Source organism: Phyllobates terribilis, unplaced genomic scaffold, assembly GCF_046119375.1.
Source record: "Phyllobates terribilis strain yellow unplaced genomic scaffold, ASM4611937v1 Scaffold_1__5_contigs__length_1240528914, whole genome shotgun sequence".
In the NCBI taxonomy this organism is placed as follows: domain Eukaryota; kingdom Metazoa; phylum Chordata; class Amphibia; order Anura; family Dendrobatidae; genus Phyllobates; species Phyllobates terribilis.
This window is the reverse complement of record NW_027362761.1, coordinates 556,761,250-556,779,964: the sequence shown is the minus strand read 5'-3', so window position 1 is coordinate 556,779,964 and position 18,715 is coordinate 556,761,250. Positions and strand designations below refer to the sequence as shown.

General features: G+C 45.2%; 1 protein-coding gene across 1 annotated transcript in view; it reads right to left on the bottom strand.

Moving 5' to 3' along the window:
- The window catches only part of SLC14A1 (solute carrier family 14 member 1 (Kidd blood group)), a 705,795-nt gene extending 687,869 nt beyond the window's left edge, over window positions 1–17,926 (bottom strand). Inside the window, exon 1 of the mRNA XM_073680464.1 lies at window positions 17,183–17,926. Within this exon, the coding sequence (XP_073536565.1) occupies window positions 17,183–17,806 (624 nt within the window). The 5' untranslated portion in view covers window positions 17,807–17,926. The remainder of the gene's footprint in view (window positions 1–17,182) is intronic.
- Window positions 17,927–18,715: the final 789 nt, after the last annotated feature.

Genomic DNA, 18,715 nt, shown 5'->3' with positions numbered 1-18,715 from the left:
GCGAACACGAACGATTTGAGAAAAATTCGGCTGTTCGAGGTTATGTTCGATAACTGTTCGTGCACCAAAATCATAACTGGATTTTTTCTCAGTAATGATGAAAATTAATGTTAATACGCAGTTTGAGTGTACAGCGGGGTGGGGGGAGGGGCAGGGGATGGATCTCTGCAGGAATAATGAAGATCTCCATTTTTTTTTCTCTTTCCCGCATTTACAGTGGGGAGGTGCAATCTGTCAGCCTATCAGCAGCGCACACACGGAGCGAAGTGCTTTTTTTCACACAAGCAAGGGCATGTGTCATTGGCAGTGTATGTCACATGTCCTTGCCCTATAAGACCAAGCCATTTTCCCCGTCGCCACCATTTTCTCACTGCTGCAGCTGCGTGTTAGACGGCACCGCTGTTGCTGTGTGCGCTATACCTTGTTAATTTCAAGCCAATTTTCGCACAAATCTACAGATAGCTTGGGAGTAGGGAATAGTTGTGATTGCAGTCCTTTTAAGGACTAGGTTAAAGCATTTCCTACGACTTTTATCAGGCAGGTCTGTGCTCTTAAATAGATAGATTGTGGGAGTAAAGACTAATTGTAATTGCAGTCCTTTTCAGGACTAGGTTACATCAGTTCCTATCAGTTTTTGCCAGGCAGGTCTGTGCCAGTGCTGTGCAAGTTTTATCACAGCATTTGGCTGAATCTAGCAAAGCTAATCCTTTTTGGCCTATTGCAGAGTGTGTTACTCAGTGGAGTAGCCTATCTGTGTTGTAAGATATACCACCTGTGTATAGAATACCAATTTTTTTACTGCACCTAGTGAAGTAAAATCTTTTGGGCATAGCATCATTCTATTAGTCCATCTATACTGACCTCCATCAGGTTGCAAATTGAATATAATTTTTTTCTGCATCTAGCTCTGAAAAAATATTTGGGCTTCTAGCAGTGTGTGGGACTTGTTCTATTAGTCCATCTATACTGACCTCCATCAGGTTGCAAACTGAATATAATTTTTTGTCTGCATCTAGCTCTGAAAAAATATTTGGCCTTCTAGCAGTGTGTGGGACTTGTTCTATTAGTCCATCTATACTGACCTCCATCACGCTGCAAATTCAAAATAATTTTTTGTCTGCATCTAGCTCTGAAAAAATATTTGGCCTTCTAGCAGTGTGTGGGACTTTCTCCATTAGTCCATATATACTGACCTCCATCAGGTTGCAAATTAAAAATAATTTTTATCTGTATCTACCTCTGAAAAGATATTTGGGCTTCTAGCTGTGTGTGGGACTTGTTCTATTAGTCCATCTATACTGACCTCCATCAGGTTGCAAACTGAATATAATTTTTTTCTGCATCTAGCTCTGAAAAAATATTTGGCCTTCTAGCAGTGTGTGGGACTTTCTCTATTAGTCCATCTATACTGACCTCCATCAGGTTGCAAATTAAAAATAATTTTTTGTCTGCATCTAGCTCTGAAAAAATATTTGGCCTTCTAGCAGTGTGTGGGACTTTCTCTATTAGTCCATCTATACTGACCTCCATCAGGTTGCAAATTCAAAATAATTTTTTGTCTGCATCTAGCTCTGAAAAAATATTTGGCCTTCTAGCAGTGTGTGGGACTTTCTCTATTAGTCCATCTATACTGACCTCCATCAGGCTGCAAATTAAAAATAATTTTTATCTGCATCTACCTCTGAAAAAATATTTGGCCTTCTAGCTGTGTGTGGGACTTGTTCTATTAGTCCATCTATACTGACCTCCATCAGGTTGCAAACTGAATATAATTTTTTTCTGCATCTAGCTCTGAAAAAATATTTGGCCTTCTAGCAGTGTGTGGGACTTTCTCTATTAGTCCATCTATACTGACCTCCATCAGGTTGCAAATTAAAAATAATTTTTTGTCTGCATCTAGCTCTGAAAAAATATTTGGCCTTCTAGCAGTGTGTGGGACTTTCTCTATTAGTCCATCTATACTGACCTCCATCAGGTTGCAAACTGAATATATTTTTTTTCTGCATCTACCTCTGAAAAAATATTGGGCTTCTAGCTGTGTTTGGGACTTGTTCTATTAATCCATCTATACAGACCTCCATCAGGTTGCAAACTGAATATAATTTTTTTCTGCATCTACCTCTGAAAAAATATTTGGGCTTCTAGCTGTGTGTGGGACTTGTTCTATTAGTCCATCTATACTGACCTCCATCAGGTTGCAAACTGAATATAATTTTTTTCTGCATCTAGCTCTGAAAAAATATTTGGCCTTCTAGCAGTGTGTGGGACTTTCTCTATTAGTCCATCTATACTGACCTCCATCAGGTTGCAAATTAAAAATAATTTATATCTGCATCTAGCTCTGAAAAAATATTTGGCCTTCTAGCAGTGTGTGGGACTTTCTCTATTAGTCCATCTATACTGACCTCCATAAGGTTGCAAATTAAAAATAATTTTTTGTCTGCATCTAGCTCTGAAAAAATATTTGGCCTTCTAGCAGTGTGTGGGACTTTCTCTATTAGTCCATCTATACTGACCTCTATCAGGTTGCAAACTGAATATATTTTTTTTCTGCATCTACCTCTGAAAAAATATTTGGGCTTCTAGCTGTGTGTAGGACTTGTTCTATTAGTCCATCTATACTGACCTCCATCAGGTTGCAAACTGAATACAATTTTTTTCTCCATCTACCTCTGAAAAAATATTTGGGCTTCTAGCTGTGTGTGGGACTTGTTCTATTAGTCCATCTATACTGACCTCCATCAGGTTGCAAATTGAATATAATTTTTTTCTGCATCTAACCCAGCCAATAGTTTTGGCCTAATACCACAGTTTGGCCACTCAGCTCTGCTCGGTTCCCATCCATTGTTTTTTTGTGCAAACAACTCCAGAGTTGTGAATTAGTTAACCACCAAAATGAGTGGAAAAAGGCCTGCTGCTGGTGGAAAGGGGAATAGGCGTGTTGGGAAGGGAAAAAAGGTTGTGTCAGTGGGGTAGGTGTTAAAGCAACAGTAACATCTGCAGAAGAAAGACCATCTTCCAGCCAAACTAAAATGTCTACTTCTTTTAGCGGACAATGTGATAAGATCCCTTTCTTACGGCCACGCCAATCGCTACAAATTCCAGATGAGGCACAAAAACAGCAGGTGCTTCAACGGATATCAAGTGCTCCTTTAAGTGGGCTCTCCTCCACATCAACTGCAACATCACAAATACTCCAGTCCTCAAAGGTGTCACCCCAATCGCACTTGCTTCCTCACAGCTCCCAAATCTCCAGCTGCCCGTCTGAGTATGAGGTAGAACAGATGGTTGAGTCTGCAGAGCTGTTTACTCATACTATAGCCTGGGAATCAGAGGTCGACTCCAGCGCTTCTGTGAGTCCAGACGAGGAAATGATCTGCACTAATGCCCAGAATCTTTATGAGTCGGATCCAGGACCAGACGCAGAAGGTTCTGACCATAATGTAGACCCTCATTCCCAAACTGTAACTCCTGTTGGTGGAGACAATGAGGAAGACGATGATGAGACTCAAATACCTGATTGGAGAGACAACTTTAGTTTTTTGTCAGGGCAGGAACAGGTTGGCTCTGAGGACAACGGGTGTGATAACGCACAGGGTGATGATGATGAGGTTGGAGATCCCACTTACTGTCAACCCACAGTCAGCCAAGAGATGAGGTCAGCAGAGGAGGTGGAGGAAGATGCTAGTGACGACGAGGTCAGGTTGCGCCTTCCTGGACAGAGACGTAGTACTGGAAGCACGTCAACAACTGCATCCTCAAACACAACTCTGCCTCTCACCACAAGTCATGGTGGCTCTTCAGGTCGCATGGGTGCTAAGCCTTGCATAGCCTGGGCATTTTTTCAGATCGATAAAGATGACCCAACTCGTGTTATCTGTAACATTTGTCAGCAAAAGCTAAGTAGAGGCCAAAAAGTACATAGTTTGAGTACTTCATGCATGAACCGGCACATGGACATGAAGCATAAGTTGCAGTGGGAAGCTCAGGGTGCTACAATGCGGCCTAGCCGGCCGGGCCAACCACCGTCTGCCATATCTTGTGCATCCGCGGCCTCTTCATCCTCTGTGACTGGGGGGACAGCAGTCACACCTGTTTTAGGGCGCAGACCTGCCACCTCTTTACCCGCAACAGCCAGCGTGATTGGCAGGTCATCATTTTCTTTGGAGGTGGTAACACCAGCTGGTGTTGAGCGCTGTCCGACATCGATAGCACCACCTTTGGATCAAGGCAACCTAACATGTCCACCTGCATCTTCCACACAGACCGGCAGTTTGCCGGGGACACCCTTATCAACCCCGTCTAAGCACAATAGCCAGCCCTCGGTCCCTCAGATGTGGACAAGTAAAAGACCATTTCCTCCTAGCCATGAGAAAGATAAGAGGTTGAATTTCACCATCTGCAAGCTCTTGGCTACAGAAATGCTGCCTTTCCGCCTGGTGGACACAGAGAATTTTTTTCGAGACCTTATGTCCGTCGCAGTGCCCCAGTACCAGATGCCCAGTCGGCACTACTTCTCAAAGAAAGGTGTGCCTGCGCTCCACCAGCATGTCGCACACAACATCACAGCATCTTTGAGAAACTCTGTGTGTGACAGGGTGCATTTCACCACAGACACTTGGACGAGTAGGCATGGACAGGGGCGTTACATGTCGCTGACTAGGCACTGGGTAACTATGGTGACAGCAGGACAAGGGGCTGCTGTCCAAGTCTTGCCGTCCCCACGAGTTGTGCGTCAATCCTCTTTATGTCATTTTTCCTCCACTGCTTCTGCCTCCTCAACCTCCTCTCGGTCTTCCACCTGCACCCAAAGCCTGTCTGGTCATGCCACAAGCTTTCTAACTGCGCAGAAGGGATCCTGCACACCTCCTTACTATGCTGGCAGTAGGGCTCAATGTCATCAGGCGGTTTTTACTTTGAAATGTCTGGGAAATGTGAGTCACACAGCTGAGGAGTTGTGGTCAGCTCTGGAGAACCAATTTCATGAATGGTTGTCTCCACTGGACCTGAAACCAGGGAAGGCCGTGTGCGACAATGCTGCAAACCTGGGTGCGGCCCTTCGCCGGGGCAATGTCACACACGTGCCTTGTATGGCTCACGTGTTGAACCTGGTTGTCCAGCAATTTTTAGCCCACTATCCCAGACTAGATGGCCTTCTGCAGAGGGCACGGTTGCTGTGTGCTCACTTCCGCCGTTCGCATCCCGCAGCTCAGCGACTTACATCTCTACAGAAGTCGTTCGGCCTGCCACTTCACCGGCTAAAATGCGATGTGCCTACCCGGTGGAATTCAACTCTGCACATGTTGCAGCGACTGTGGCAGCACCGACAAGCCCTGGTGCAATACGTTCTGACGTATAGCCTGGGCCAACGAGATCCAGAGGTGGGGCAAATCACGCTGGAGGAGTGGTCTCAGATCAGGGACCTATGCACCCTTCTGCACAGTTTTGAAATGGCGACGAAGATGTTTAGTGCTGACGATGCCAGTACATGGAAGGAAGGGGACAAACGGAAAGGGGTTATATCACCGAAATGGCAACTAAGAAAACATGTGAATGGCCAAATCATAAATGTATATATATGTACATGGCAGTATGGAGAGGAAGATTCCCGTGTACTCCATGTCATTTAATAGTACATATACCCCATGCTTATCCATACAGTCCAAAGTAATCAGTGTGTAAGCCCAAATATAAAGTGTATCTACCTGCACAGGAGTCCAGTGTGTATAAATGGCATCAAGCGGCGCAGCCCCGACGCGCGTTTCGGACACACGTCCTTCGTCAGGGGGTCCTGACGAAGGACATGTGTCCGAAACGCGCGTCGGGGCTCCATACTGCCATGTACATATATATACATTTATGATTTGGCTATTCACATGTTTTCTTAGTTGCCATTTCGGTGATATAACCCCTTTCCGTTTGTCCCCTTCCTTCCATGTACTAACCTGCTTGATGTTTATCTATTCTTATTCATCTATATATCCTAGAGTCTAGTATATATTATAACATTGCTGTATGACTATTATAATGCGGCTTTCCTTGTGTATGTAGTGTCACTTTTACCATAATTTGAATAAAGGTATTTTTGAATTGCTTTTGTTGTATTGGACCTATCATTCGGTGGTTCTCTTATATTATGCAGGAGTATCAGCAGAGACTGTTGCAGAATCTTACATGTGCTTTTCCAAAAAACACCAGTGGTGCACGTAGTGAATTTCACAGTTCCAACTTGCCAACCGTGGGACCGTCAAGTGTTCAGCACTCAAACCGTAACAGAACCACAGTATCTGCTGGTAACATCAATTTTGCGGAATCATTTCACCACTTTTTTAGCCCATCCTTTGCAAGGCCACAGGAGACAAGAAGTCTGACACATAGTCAACGCCTAGAGACGATGGTACAGGAGTATCTCCAAGTAAACATTGAAGCCATGACTGTGTCACTGGACCCTTGCTCTTTTTGGGCTTCCAATCTGGATAAATGGCCGGAGCTAGCCACTTACGCCTTGGAGATCTTGTCATGCCCCGCAGCCAGCGTTCTGTCTGAACGTGTGTTCAGCGCTGCTGGTGGTGTGCTGACAGATAAGCGCACGCGGCTCTCCACTGATAATGTAGACAGACTCACGTTCATAAAGATGAACAAATCATGGATCCGAAACGACTTTTCTACCCCTGTGTCATCCTGGGGAGAGTAAAAGCTTGATGATTGGTTAAAATCACCCTACCAACCGTTTTAAGCTTTCAAATTACTAATCATGTTTATCTGTATCTTGGCTGGAAAATAATTTGGGCTTTGTAGCAGTGTGCAGCACTGATTCTATTAGGCCATCTATAATAAGCTCCACCAGATTTAAAATTACTAATCATGTTTATCTGTATCTTGACTGGAAAATAATTTGGGCTTTGTAGCAGTGTGCAGCACTGATCCTATTAGGCCATCTATACTAAGCTCCACCAGATTTAAAATTAATAATAATTTTTAGCTGCATCTAGCCCGGAAAATAATTTTTGGGCTCCGAGATGCGCAAGACACATAAGTGCCTTCTTGCTGCACTACCTGCAACATGACCCTCATATTGTCAGAATTCGAAGTAATCATGACTACTGGGTTGCCACACTCTTAGATCCCCCAAACTTTTCGATCAACCTTTTCATTTTAATAAAGACCAAAAAAATGGTCATTTTTGAAATTATAAGCATTAGCAGGTTATTAGAAACTGAAATCAAACACTTTTCAACTCAAAACTTTATTCTAGGTGATGTTACATTTTCACATAGGACCCCTTGTTCGAAAGGAGCTTCTGAACTCTCTCGTCCATTGAATTTGTCAGGTTTTGGATGGTTTCTGCTTCAATTGTTTTGCATGAGGACAGAATACCCTCCCAGAGCTGTTGCTTAGATGTGAACTGCCTCCCGCCATCATAGACACTCCTTTTGATGATGCTCCAGAGGTTCTGAATGGGGTAGAGGTCAGGGGAGCATGGGGGTCACACCATAAGTTTGTCCCCTTTTATGCCCATATCAGCCAGAGATGCAGATGTTTTATGTGCAGCATGAGATGGTGCATTATCATGCAAAAAAAATGATCTTGCTGTGAAATACACGGTTCTTCTTCTTGAACCATGGCAGGAAGTGCTGTTTGAGAAAATCCACATACATTATGGAGTTCATCTTTAGCGCCTTCAGGGATCCTAAAGGGGCCGACAATCTCTCTCCCCATGATTCCAGCCCAAAACATTACTCCACCTCCTCCTTGTTGGCGCTGTAGCCGTGTTTGCGTGGGGTGTCCATCAACCAGCCATCCTCCACTCCATCCATCTGGACCATCGAGCGCTGCACGGCACTCATCCGTGAACAAAACAGTTTTGAAATCAGTCTTCATGTAATGTTTGGCCCACTGGAGCCGTTTCTGCTTGTGTGAAGTGGATAGAGGAGGTCGACAGGATGGCGTATGCACAGCTGCAAACCTCTGAAGGACCCTGCATCTTGTTGTTCGGGGGACGTTGGAGGAACCAGCAGCTTCAAAAACTTGTCTGCTGCTATGACAAGGCTTTTTTGCCGCTGCTCTTTTAACCTGACGTAATTGCCTGTAGGAAAGAGTCCTCAATTTGCCCTTATCAGCACGCACACGTGTGTACTGTGAATCAGCTACATACTTCTTGATTGCCAAGACACTTCATCCTGATCATCGCACAATGTTGATTGTAGTCATGCCTTGACCTAAACACTCCACAATTTGTTGCTTCTCAGCAGCCGACACATCCTTTTTCTTTCCCATTTTGGCAGAAAATGTAGGCTGCTTAATAATGTGAGACAGCCTTCTTAAGTAGTCTTGCCTTTCATTGGACACACCTGCCAAACTAATTAGCACAGGTGTCTGCAATTGCTTACAGTGATATAAAGAGCCCTGACACACATCACCATCAATGAGTTTAACTGACAAACAAACAAATTCTTCCCTTATCACTCCTAAACACTTTTTGCATAATAATTTGGAACACAGTGTACATGTGCTTTTCCACAAAACACCAGTGGTTCACGTAGTGAATCTTACAGTTCTAACTTGCCAACCGTGGTCTGTATGGAGTTGTTCAATAAAGGGCCCAAAATTAAGATAACATAGATGGGAGAGGTCTCTATGAATAGGAATTCCTAAGTATTTGATACCCTGTGAGGGCCAGGCAAAGGGAAAGTTGGACTGGATGGAATCCTATATGGATTTGGGGAGGGAGACATCGAGGGCCTCAGACTTCGCTGCATTAATTTTAAAATTTGACCATGTAACAAAGTGATCTATTTCAGCCATAACAGCATGGATGGATATATGTGATTGAGTGATATATACTAGGACATCATCAGCAAATAGAGAGCACTTGTACTCGGTGCCTCCCACCTCAATCCACCTAATATTGGGGTTATGGCGAATTGATGAGAGCAGGTGCTCCGTCACTAGGATGTATAAGAGAGGGGACAGAGGACATCCCTGCCTTGTCCCATTGGTGATTGTGAAAGGTGATGAAAATGTTCTGATGCACCCCCTGGGCCTTGGGACACCCGGAGCCGGACCCTTTTTGGTGGATGCTGGTGGTTGTAGTCTTCGTGGCGGCGACCCGGTTCCGTGGCTCAGGGTGGTCAAACCAGTGGCGGAACTATTTATGTGGTTTTGTTGTTTAAATGTCCGACTATGCCACCCGTGGATTGCGGTCAGAATGAACCGCCGCTGCAGGGCAGACTGCTGAGGCTGGTGTTGTGGGTGCAGCAGAGCGTAGCATAACTCCCCACGGGAGGAATATAGCCTCAAGGCAGTGTATGCGGAGGATGGGGGTGATGGTGCAGGGCAGCAGCAGTAACGACACGGAGTCAGCGATGCAGTCCAGGGCTTTTACTCACAGTTCTTATTATCCAGACCACGTCTGCAGGTAACGGCTGCCCACGTCGTACTGTGCTCACCAGGTGAGGGGCTCAGACAACTCCCAGATAACTTTGGAGCGCTTCACAGGACCCCCTTTGTGTGTCCTTTGTCTGGCCTTTCTTACCAACCCTTCTGTCCGGCTGCCTCGGGCCTCCTCTTGGTAAACTTGGCGCCAGTTTCCCTGACCCTATGCGGTGCCTTCCTAGCAGGTGTAGTGAGGGGCTGCGCCACATAAAATGTCACAGCCTCCGGTTTCTAGCTGAGGGTCGTTTCCTTCCTCCACTAGTTTCGGGGACCGGTCTCCCTCTTTGGCCTGACCCCTCCACGCAGGTGGATTCGGGCGTGCGGTGGCGACTCGCCCGTCCGCACCCCTGGGATCCCTTCATTCCTCGTTCCTGGAGCCTTCTCCGCTCCTCTTCCTTCCTTCTCCCTCTTCCAGGCCTGGGCCTCTGTTACTAGGCCCGCCTCCGGAGCAGAGCTCATGCAGAGCCCCTGCTCCCTGTCACTTCTGCTCAGACTTCTCTGCACTGAACTAAGATGGTGCCCACCTTTTATACTCCCTTCTCAATGCACCCAGGAACTGCTTCCTCCCTGCTCCTGCACTACAGGGTTCCCCTTCCTCAGTGTTCCCTCCCCCCACTCCAGCCAGGGACAGGGACTGTCGTGCCCATCTCAGAGGCATATTGGTCGCCCTGCCCCACGGCAATGTGGTGTAATGCATGCAGGTGTCGGGTCCTGATCCACACTCCATCCTTACCTGAGAGTGAGATATCACACCTCTGGGTGAGGTGCAATACCTCTGTAGCAACCGAGCCCTCAGGGTGCTACAGTTCCATTTATCTTCAACCTAGGTGACGTATTGTGATACAGGGCCGTGATTTTGGCTATAAAAGGGTCCCCTAGACCCCTACCCCAAGCTTTTTAAGAGAATCATATATGGCGTGCCAGGAGACTCTATGGAATGCTTTCTCAGCATCCAACAAGAGTATCTAATTACAAATTTTTAACTGCATCTAGCCCAGGAAATACTTTGTGCCTAGTAGCAGTGTCTGCTAGTCAGCGGATTATCCCGGCTGTTAAGCAAGCTACACCACCTGTAGTTTGGACACTTAATTTTTTCAAAGGAAATGCTTCGGGACCACGGGATACTCAGTGAAGAGCATCAGGAGGCACCCCAAGGCATAGGGGCTGGGACTGGCAGTAGGATGCCTTGCGGTGGACAGCCGAGCTCGATCCTTATAAAAGCTTTTTAACTGCAGCAGCTTTAGTGGACGCTACTGGAGCTGGAATTACGCGGCTGCTGGCATGAGACTTGCCCTCCAATAGATCCTTGTAAATGGATTTAAAGTGTATTCATTCAAATTAGAGAGACAATTTAAATTAAAAAGCTTAGAGCTGCCTCCACCACAGGGGGGCTCGCTCGACCCACCAGCGGACAGGCACCAGTATTGGGAGAGGGGGGCTGGCCGTCAGGGTTCACCGCGGCTCTGGCACAAACCCGGCGACACGGAGGTGGCACGGGCAGGAGCGGACTGAACGTGTCGGCTTCTCACTTTTTGGATTTTAGAAGGGCATGACATGCCTATATCTGTGTCTCCCCCTCCTTTTACTCCTCCACCTCTTTTCTTTTCGCATGACTATATGTACTTGTCACTTTTCCATGTGTTAGTTGTGTCTTCTGAGCAGTTTGTCAGCTTTTGGACACCTTTGAAGGTGTTTTCTATGTGTTTCTATGTGTTTTTGTTTTCCTGCCATTGGTTTTAACGGTGTTCGAAGGTGTTCGACGAACAGTTCGACGAACAGTTCGGCGAACACATGGGTGTTCGACGAACCGAACCGAACTCGAACACTACGGGGTGGCTCAACACTAGTGATTACCAAGGATGGAGGAGAAACCACTAGCACCGTCTCCAGAGACCACCTAAAACGGTGCCCTGAGCAACTACAGAGTCCAAGTGAAGATCAAGATGACCTTGAACCCGCAGAGGAAAAGGAAGAGATGATCAGCACAGTTCTCGGAGAGTTCCCCCGGACCTGGACTCAGGAGAGTCAACCCTCTGCTGACAGTGAGCCTGCCATGCCTGCAGTAAGCCAAAGGACCCGCAGACAGCTGCCTGCCCTGCCTGTATACCCAGCTAGTAGCTGTACCCTCAGTGATAGTGGGGAAAGCCAGGTTGGTCCACCACCAGACAGTGGGTTAAGGAGGTCAACCAGGAGCACTAGGGGTCAAACACCAGTTCGCTGGAGGATATAGGTACAAGATCTAAATGTACCATGTATATATTTAATATGTTTGTTACCTGTAACTAATAGTGTTTTCTCCAGTTTGTCTATATATATGGACTGACAGGTTATGAACATTGGATAACCGGAACTACCTTGTAAATAGTTGCACTTGGTGCCTCTTGCGAAGACGGCCACGGAAGAAAAACCTGTCTGGCGCGGTCCCGAGTGGTCCAAAGTAGTTTGCTTCGCCTTGCAGCCACGCCCAGGGCCAACGTTTGGGGTTTGCTTTGGACAGGTCCCCGCACCGGTTGAGACTTCGCCTTATTGGGTGAAATGGACACCCGGTCACAGGCCATACTGTGACCTAAAGAACTCAATATGTGGTGTTGTTTGTTGTTTTCTTCTCTGTTATGTTTATGTTATCATTTATACCCTGTATCGTGTTTCTTGTTTAGTCCCGGAGTACTAAGCTTTTCTAGGGGGGAATGTGTCACCCCAGGCCTGGATGCCACAAACTTGTAAGGCTGTGTCTGAGAGCAAGAGGGAGGTTCTCTGGTCATGGACCATTTGCATGCAGCACCTCCTGTCCCAGGCCAGTAGGGGGAGCAGGCTGCCCCTATAAAAACTGGTACTGAGGGCAGGGTTAGAGAGACCAGGACCCACTTCTGAAGCATCCAGAAGGGTTCCCAGAAGAGAGGGACAGGTCAGCCGCAGCTGAGGAGTCCAGGAGGCAAAGGAGGAACAGAAAGCCAGGGACAGAGGCGACAAGAGCCGGTCCTGGCAGAGAGAGACTACACAACCGGACACTGGGGTCCGAGGCTGTCAGGGTTGCAGGTCCTGCAGCAGATAACCAACCCGCAAGGGATCTCAGGTCCCTTGACCTAAGAAGCCTGGAGGCTCCGCCACACAGAGGGACCGGTACAGCACGGAGAAGCTACAGGCACCTAAGGCCCGAGTCGCAAGCCATACAGGCGTAGTACACGGCAAGCTCAGGGACGTGGGCTATCATACCACTAAAGGGGCAGATAGTCAGCCAGGGCAGAGAGAGAACGGTAGGCCTACCCACTCATCCTGGCCAGTGGAGCTCACCCGAATGCCCTCAGACACCCAGGTCCATTCCTACCCTGTACTCCTGGTGGGTCTGTGATAAGTTCTGCAGTAAAAGACCCTGGACTGCATTATTGGACTCTGTGTGATTACTGCGGCGCCTGCATCATCACCTCCAACATCCTATTGCACTGCCCTGAGGCTACACTCCTCCCGTGGGGAGTTGTACTATTCCCTGCTGCATCCCCAACACCAGCGTCAGCGGTCTGCCTTGCAGCGGCGGTCCTCCCTGACCGCAATCCACGGGTGGCGTAGTCGGACATTACCTAAAACATATAAAAGGCTGCTACTGGTCTGACCACCCTGAGCCACGGGACCAGGTCGCCACTACTACTCCCAGCATTGCCCTGAAGCCCGGTCCCGAGTGCCCAACGGCCCAGGGGGCGAGTCACATACACACACAGGGCCTTAAAAAATAATTTATACACTGTGAACTTTTCCACATTTTTTCACGTTACACCCATGAACTTAAATGTATTATATTGTGATTTTATATTTTATGCGATACCAACACAAAGTTGAAAGTATTTGTGAAGTTTAAAGGAAATAATACATGGTTTTCAAATTATTTTAAAAATATAAATCTGAAAATTGCAACATGCATTTCCATTCAGCCCCCGTGAATCAATACTTTGTAGGACCACCTTTTGCTGCAATTACTGCTGCAAGTCTTTTGGGGTCTGTCTCTACCAGCTTTGAAGATCTAGTGGAGACATTTTTGCCCCTTCTTATTTGCACACTCAATGTCGCTCAGTGAGATTGGATGGAGGCGTCTGCCAACAACAATTTTCATGTCTTGCCTCTCACCTAGCCAAATCAGTTCTCATACTCTGCACTGACGAGGGCCAACAGCCCGAAACACCGTGTCTGCAGATTGAGATTCTGATTTGGCTTTTATCCTAAGTCAAATTGCACAACTCGTTAAAGGGTTGATTGTGACTTGTAGGATTGCTGCTTCCAATAGATGGCGCTGTAGAGTACAAGTCCTCTTTTTCTCTGAAGAGGCAATTTGCACATGTCTTGCCAGAGATTCTCAATGAGATTTACATTTGGGTCCAGAAATATTTGGATAGTGAGCAAATCTTTGTTATTTGGGCTCTGCATGCCAATATTTATTTTATTAAAATACAACAGTAATTGGAGAAATTAACATAAATAACATCATAAATAGTTTATTTTTAATACTTGGTAGAGAATGTGTGGTAGGCAATGACTGCCTGAAGTCATTGACTGACCAAGCCATGGACTGAACGCCGAATTTCCTCCTTTGTGATGACTTACCGGCTTTTACTGCAGCTGACTTCAGTTGTTGCTTATTTGCTGCTCTTTCGGCCTTCAGTTTTGTCTTAAGCATGTGAATGCTGCTCGATGGAGTGGAGATCTGGTGATTGACTCGGCCATTGCAGAATATTCCACTTCTTTGCCTTAAAAATGTCCTGTGTTGCTTTCCAGTATTTTTTGGGTCATTGTCCATCTGTACTGTGAAGTGCCGTACAATCAACCTTGTTGCATTTGGTTGAGTCTGAGCAGAAAGTACTGGCCTGAACACTTCAGAATTCATCTAGCTGCTTCTCTCTTCAGTCACATCATCTATAAACACGAGTGACCCAGTACCATTGGAAGCCATGCATGCCCATGTGTCATGCCAGGTGTGGGAACGACTTAGTGCAAACAGAGGGAAGAGGGAAAAGGAGTCCAGACACTAGGGAAAGGGGGAAGTGGAGACCTCCTAGTCTGGTCTAGTGTCACCCTGTCTCAACTACCGTCCCTCTATTGCCTCTTCAGCAATCACCACACACGTGCCTCGCCCTGTCTTTCCCTGGCGTATGGCTAAGGCTATGGATGGGAGGAGATGAGCACTAGTTGATCTCCACTAAACTCTGTAGATAACAAGGGTAGACCAACAGGGGGAGAATGCTTAGCTTTAGACGACTCCAGACAAATGCGAACTTGGCCTCAAGCTCCAGAGAGGACGAAGTACGGCCCTTTCTAAGCCTTCACAAGTAGAAATGAATATAGCTGGCACCTCCCTCTCAGACACAGTAGGTATATATACACCCAGGCCAGGGAGCTAATTAACAGAGGGAGGTAGCCGCTAGGTCCTAGAGACAGCCTCTCATCTAAGAAGATGTCTGTAATGCCAAACGTAGAGATCTCCTGCAACCAACTGCAGGGCGACTGTCTGTCACCTCTGATATACCCGTGACACAATGCCATCATTCCGCCTTCACCATGTGTTACTGAAAATGTGGTGGGTGGCTTTGGAGCCATCCCAAGCCTTCTCCATACTTTGTTCTTCCCATCATTCTGGTACAGGTTGATCTTAGTTTCTCATCTGTCCAGATAATGCTTTTCCAGAACTGTGTGGCTTCTTTAGATTTTTTTTTTTTTGGCAAACTCTAATCTGAAAATAAGTAAAAATATAGCCAATTAGTGCTGGGAGTAAGTGGGACATAAGGATCTCAAATAACCGGATACGCTGCTTTTTTGTACCGCTATTAGCCTTCACTAGGCTGACAATATTTCTATATAGAAATCATGGTACTTTAACATTGATCAACGAATTGTTAACTTTCACAAATTACTAGCAGAGAAAAGTTCCAATAATCAAGTCTATAGCCGGGTTTTGAAGTAAAAAGAAGAGAGGTATATGTCCCATATTTTTAGCTATATAAATATTATTGTTTGTGTGAATGAATCAAAAAATTCTATTAGCAGTATGTTCCAATGCAGATTGTGTTTGTCTGCACACGTAATGTATGGGTTTTACACATACAGTACAGACCAAAAGCTTGGACACACCATCTCATTTAAAGATTTTTCAATATTTTCATGACTATGAAAATTGTACATTCACACTGAAGGCATCAAAACTATGAATTAACACATGTGGAATTATATACTTAACAAAAAAGTGTGAAACAACTGAAAATATGTCTTATATTCTAGGTTCTTCAAAGTAGCCACCTTTTGCTTTGATGACTGCTTTGCACACTCTTGGCATTCTCTTGATGAGCTTCAAGAGGTAGTCACCGGAAATGGTCTTCCAACAATCTTGAAGGAGTTCCCAGAGATGCTTAGCACTTGTTCATAGAATCATAGAATCATAGAATGGTAGAGTTGGAAGGGACCTCCTGGGTCATCTGGTCCAACCCCCTGCTCAAAGCAGGATTCACTAGATCATCTCAGACAGATGTCTGTCCAGCCTCTGTTTGAAGACGTCCATTGAAGGGGAACTCACCACCTCTCGTGGCAGCCTGTTCCACTCATTAATCACCCTAACTGTCAAAAAGTTTTTTCTAATATCTAATCTGTGTCTCCTCCCATTTAGTTTCATCCCATTGCTTCTAGTCTTTCCTTGTGCAAATGAGAATAAAGATGATCCTTCTACAATGTGACAGCCCTTGACATATTTGTAGACAGCTATTAAGTCTCCTCTTAGTCTTCTTTTTTGCAAGCTAAACATTCCCAAATCCTGCAACCGTTCCTCATAGGACATGGTTTGCAGACCAGTCACCATTCTGGTCCCTCTTCTCTGAACTTGCTCCAGTTTGTCTATGTCTTTTTTAAAAAGTGGTGCCCAAAACTGTACACAGTATTCCAGATGAGGTCTGACCAAAGAGGAGTAAAGACCGATAATGACTTCACGTGATCTAGACTGTATGCTTCTGTTAATACATCCCAGAATCGTATTTGTCTTTTTTGCTGCTGCATCACACTGTTGACTCATGTTCAGTCTATGATCTATTAGTATACCTAAGTCTTTTTCACATGTACTGTTGCTTAGCTCTATTCCTCCCATTCTGTATATGCTTTTTTCATTTTTATTGCCCAGATGTAGTACTTTGCATTTTTCCCTGTTAAAAACCATTCTGTTGGTTGCTGCCCACTGCTCCAGTTTATTTAGGTCTTTTTGAATCCTCTCTCTCTCTTCTCTAGTATAAGTTATTCCTCCTAGCTTTGTGTCATCAGCAAATTTAATCAGTTTACCCTCAATTCCTTCATCTAAGTCATTGATAAAGATGTTGAACAATACAGGTCCCAGGACGGAGCCCTGTGGTACCCCACTTGAGATATTCATCCAGCTGGATGTGAAGCCATTTACAACCACCCTTTGAGCCCGATCACTAAGCCAGTTATGAATCCACCTAACAGTTGCCTGGTCCATTGCATACTTGGTCATTTTTTCAATAAGGATGGTGTGAGATACTTTGTCAAATGCTTTGCTGAAGTCAAGATATACTATATCTACAACATTTCCCTGATCCACCCAGTCAGTGATTCTGTCATAGACGGAAATTAAGTTAGTCTGACATGACTTGTTAGTTACAAACACATGCTGACTCTGGTTAATCACTTCATTCTTATCCATGTACTTACATACATGTTGTTTAATAATTTGTTCAAAGATATTTCCTGGTATAGAAGTCAGACTCACCGGCCTATAGTTCCCTGGGTCCACCTTCTTCCCCTTTTTGAAGATAGGAACAACATTTGCTCTTCTCCAGTCTTCTGGGACTTCTCCTGTTCTCCAAGAATTTTCAAAGATTATGGAGAGTGGTTCTAAAATTTCTTCTACGATCTCCTTCAGTACTCTGGGGTGTAATTCATCTGGACCTGGAGACTTGAACTCATTTATGTTAGCTAAATATTCCCTCACAATCTTTCTGTTTACAGATAACTTGGATTCCTCTATTCCTTTAAAAGGACAGTGAAGATCAGTTGATGTTACATTTTCTTTCTGAGAGAAAACAGATGCAAAATAGGAATTAAAAAGTTCGGCCTTCTCAACATCCTCTCTTACCATTTCTCCATTTTCATCCTGTAAAATTCCTATAGCATCTTTGACTTTTCTTTTACTTTTGACATACCCCCAAAATCCTTTTTTATTGCTTTTGACATCTCTTGCAAGCCTTAATTCATTGTCAGCTTTAGCTAACCTGATACGTGCCCTGCAGGATCTGCAGACTGCATTATAATCTTCTTTAGATATGCCTCCCTCTTTCCATTTAATAAACATTTCTTTCTTTCTTTTTAGCATGTGTTTAAGTTCTGTGTTCATCCATCCTGGTTTCCTTAAATGCTTTCCATTCTTCCTACTTTTCGGGATTGTTAACGATTGTGCTTTGAGAATCTCATTTTTAAAAATTTCCCATCCTTCCTGGACATTTTTGTCCTTAAGGACATCCAGCCATTGGATCCCTCCTATTCTCTTTCTGAGTCTCTTAAAATCTGCCTTTCTAAAATGTTGGCCCTTTTGCCTTCACTCTCCGGTCCAGCTCACCCCAAACCATCTCGATTGGGTTCAGGTCTGGTGACTGTGGAGGCCAGGTCATCTGGCGTAGCACCCCATTACTCTCCTTCTTGGTCAAATAGCCCTTACACAGCCTGGAGGTGTGTTTGGGGTCATTGTCCTGCTGTAAAATAAATGATGGTCCAACTAAACGCAAACAAGTGCTAAGCATCTCTGGGAACTCCTTCAAGATTGTTGGAAGACCATTTCCGGTGACTACCTCTTGAAGCTCATCAAGAGAATGCCAAGAGTGTGCAAAGCAGACATCAAAGCAAAAGGTGGCTACTTTGAAGAACCTAGAATATAAGACATATTTTCAGTTGTTTCACACTTTTTTGTTAAGTATATAATTCCACATGTGTTAATTCTTAGTTTTGATGCCTTCAGTGTGAATGTACAATTTTCATAGTCATAAAAATACAGAAAAATCTTTAAATGAGAAGGTGTGTCCAAACTTTTGGTCTGTACTGTATGTGTCAATATGTTGAGAGGAGTAGTTGTTCCTTCCTCCTCACCTCTGTTCCCGTGTGCTGTGGATCTAGCGGTAAATTTTGAAGCAGTGTCTCACGTCATGTAGGTAGGTATGGCACTGACCTTTAGTAGAGATGGTGAGGATTTACTTGTTCTTTCACTCGATGCTACGATAGTAGATGCGGTGCTGCTCACTTTCAGTATATT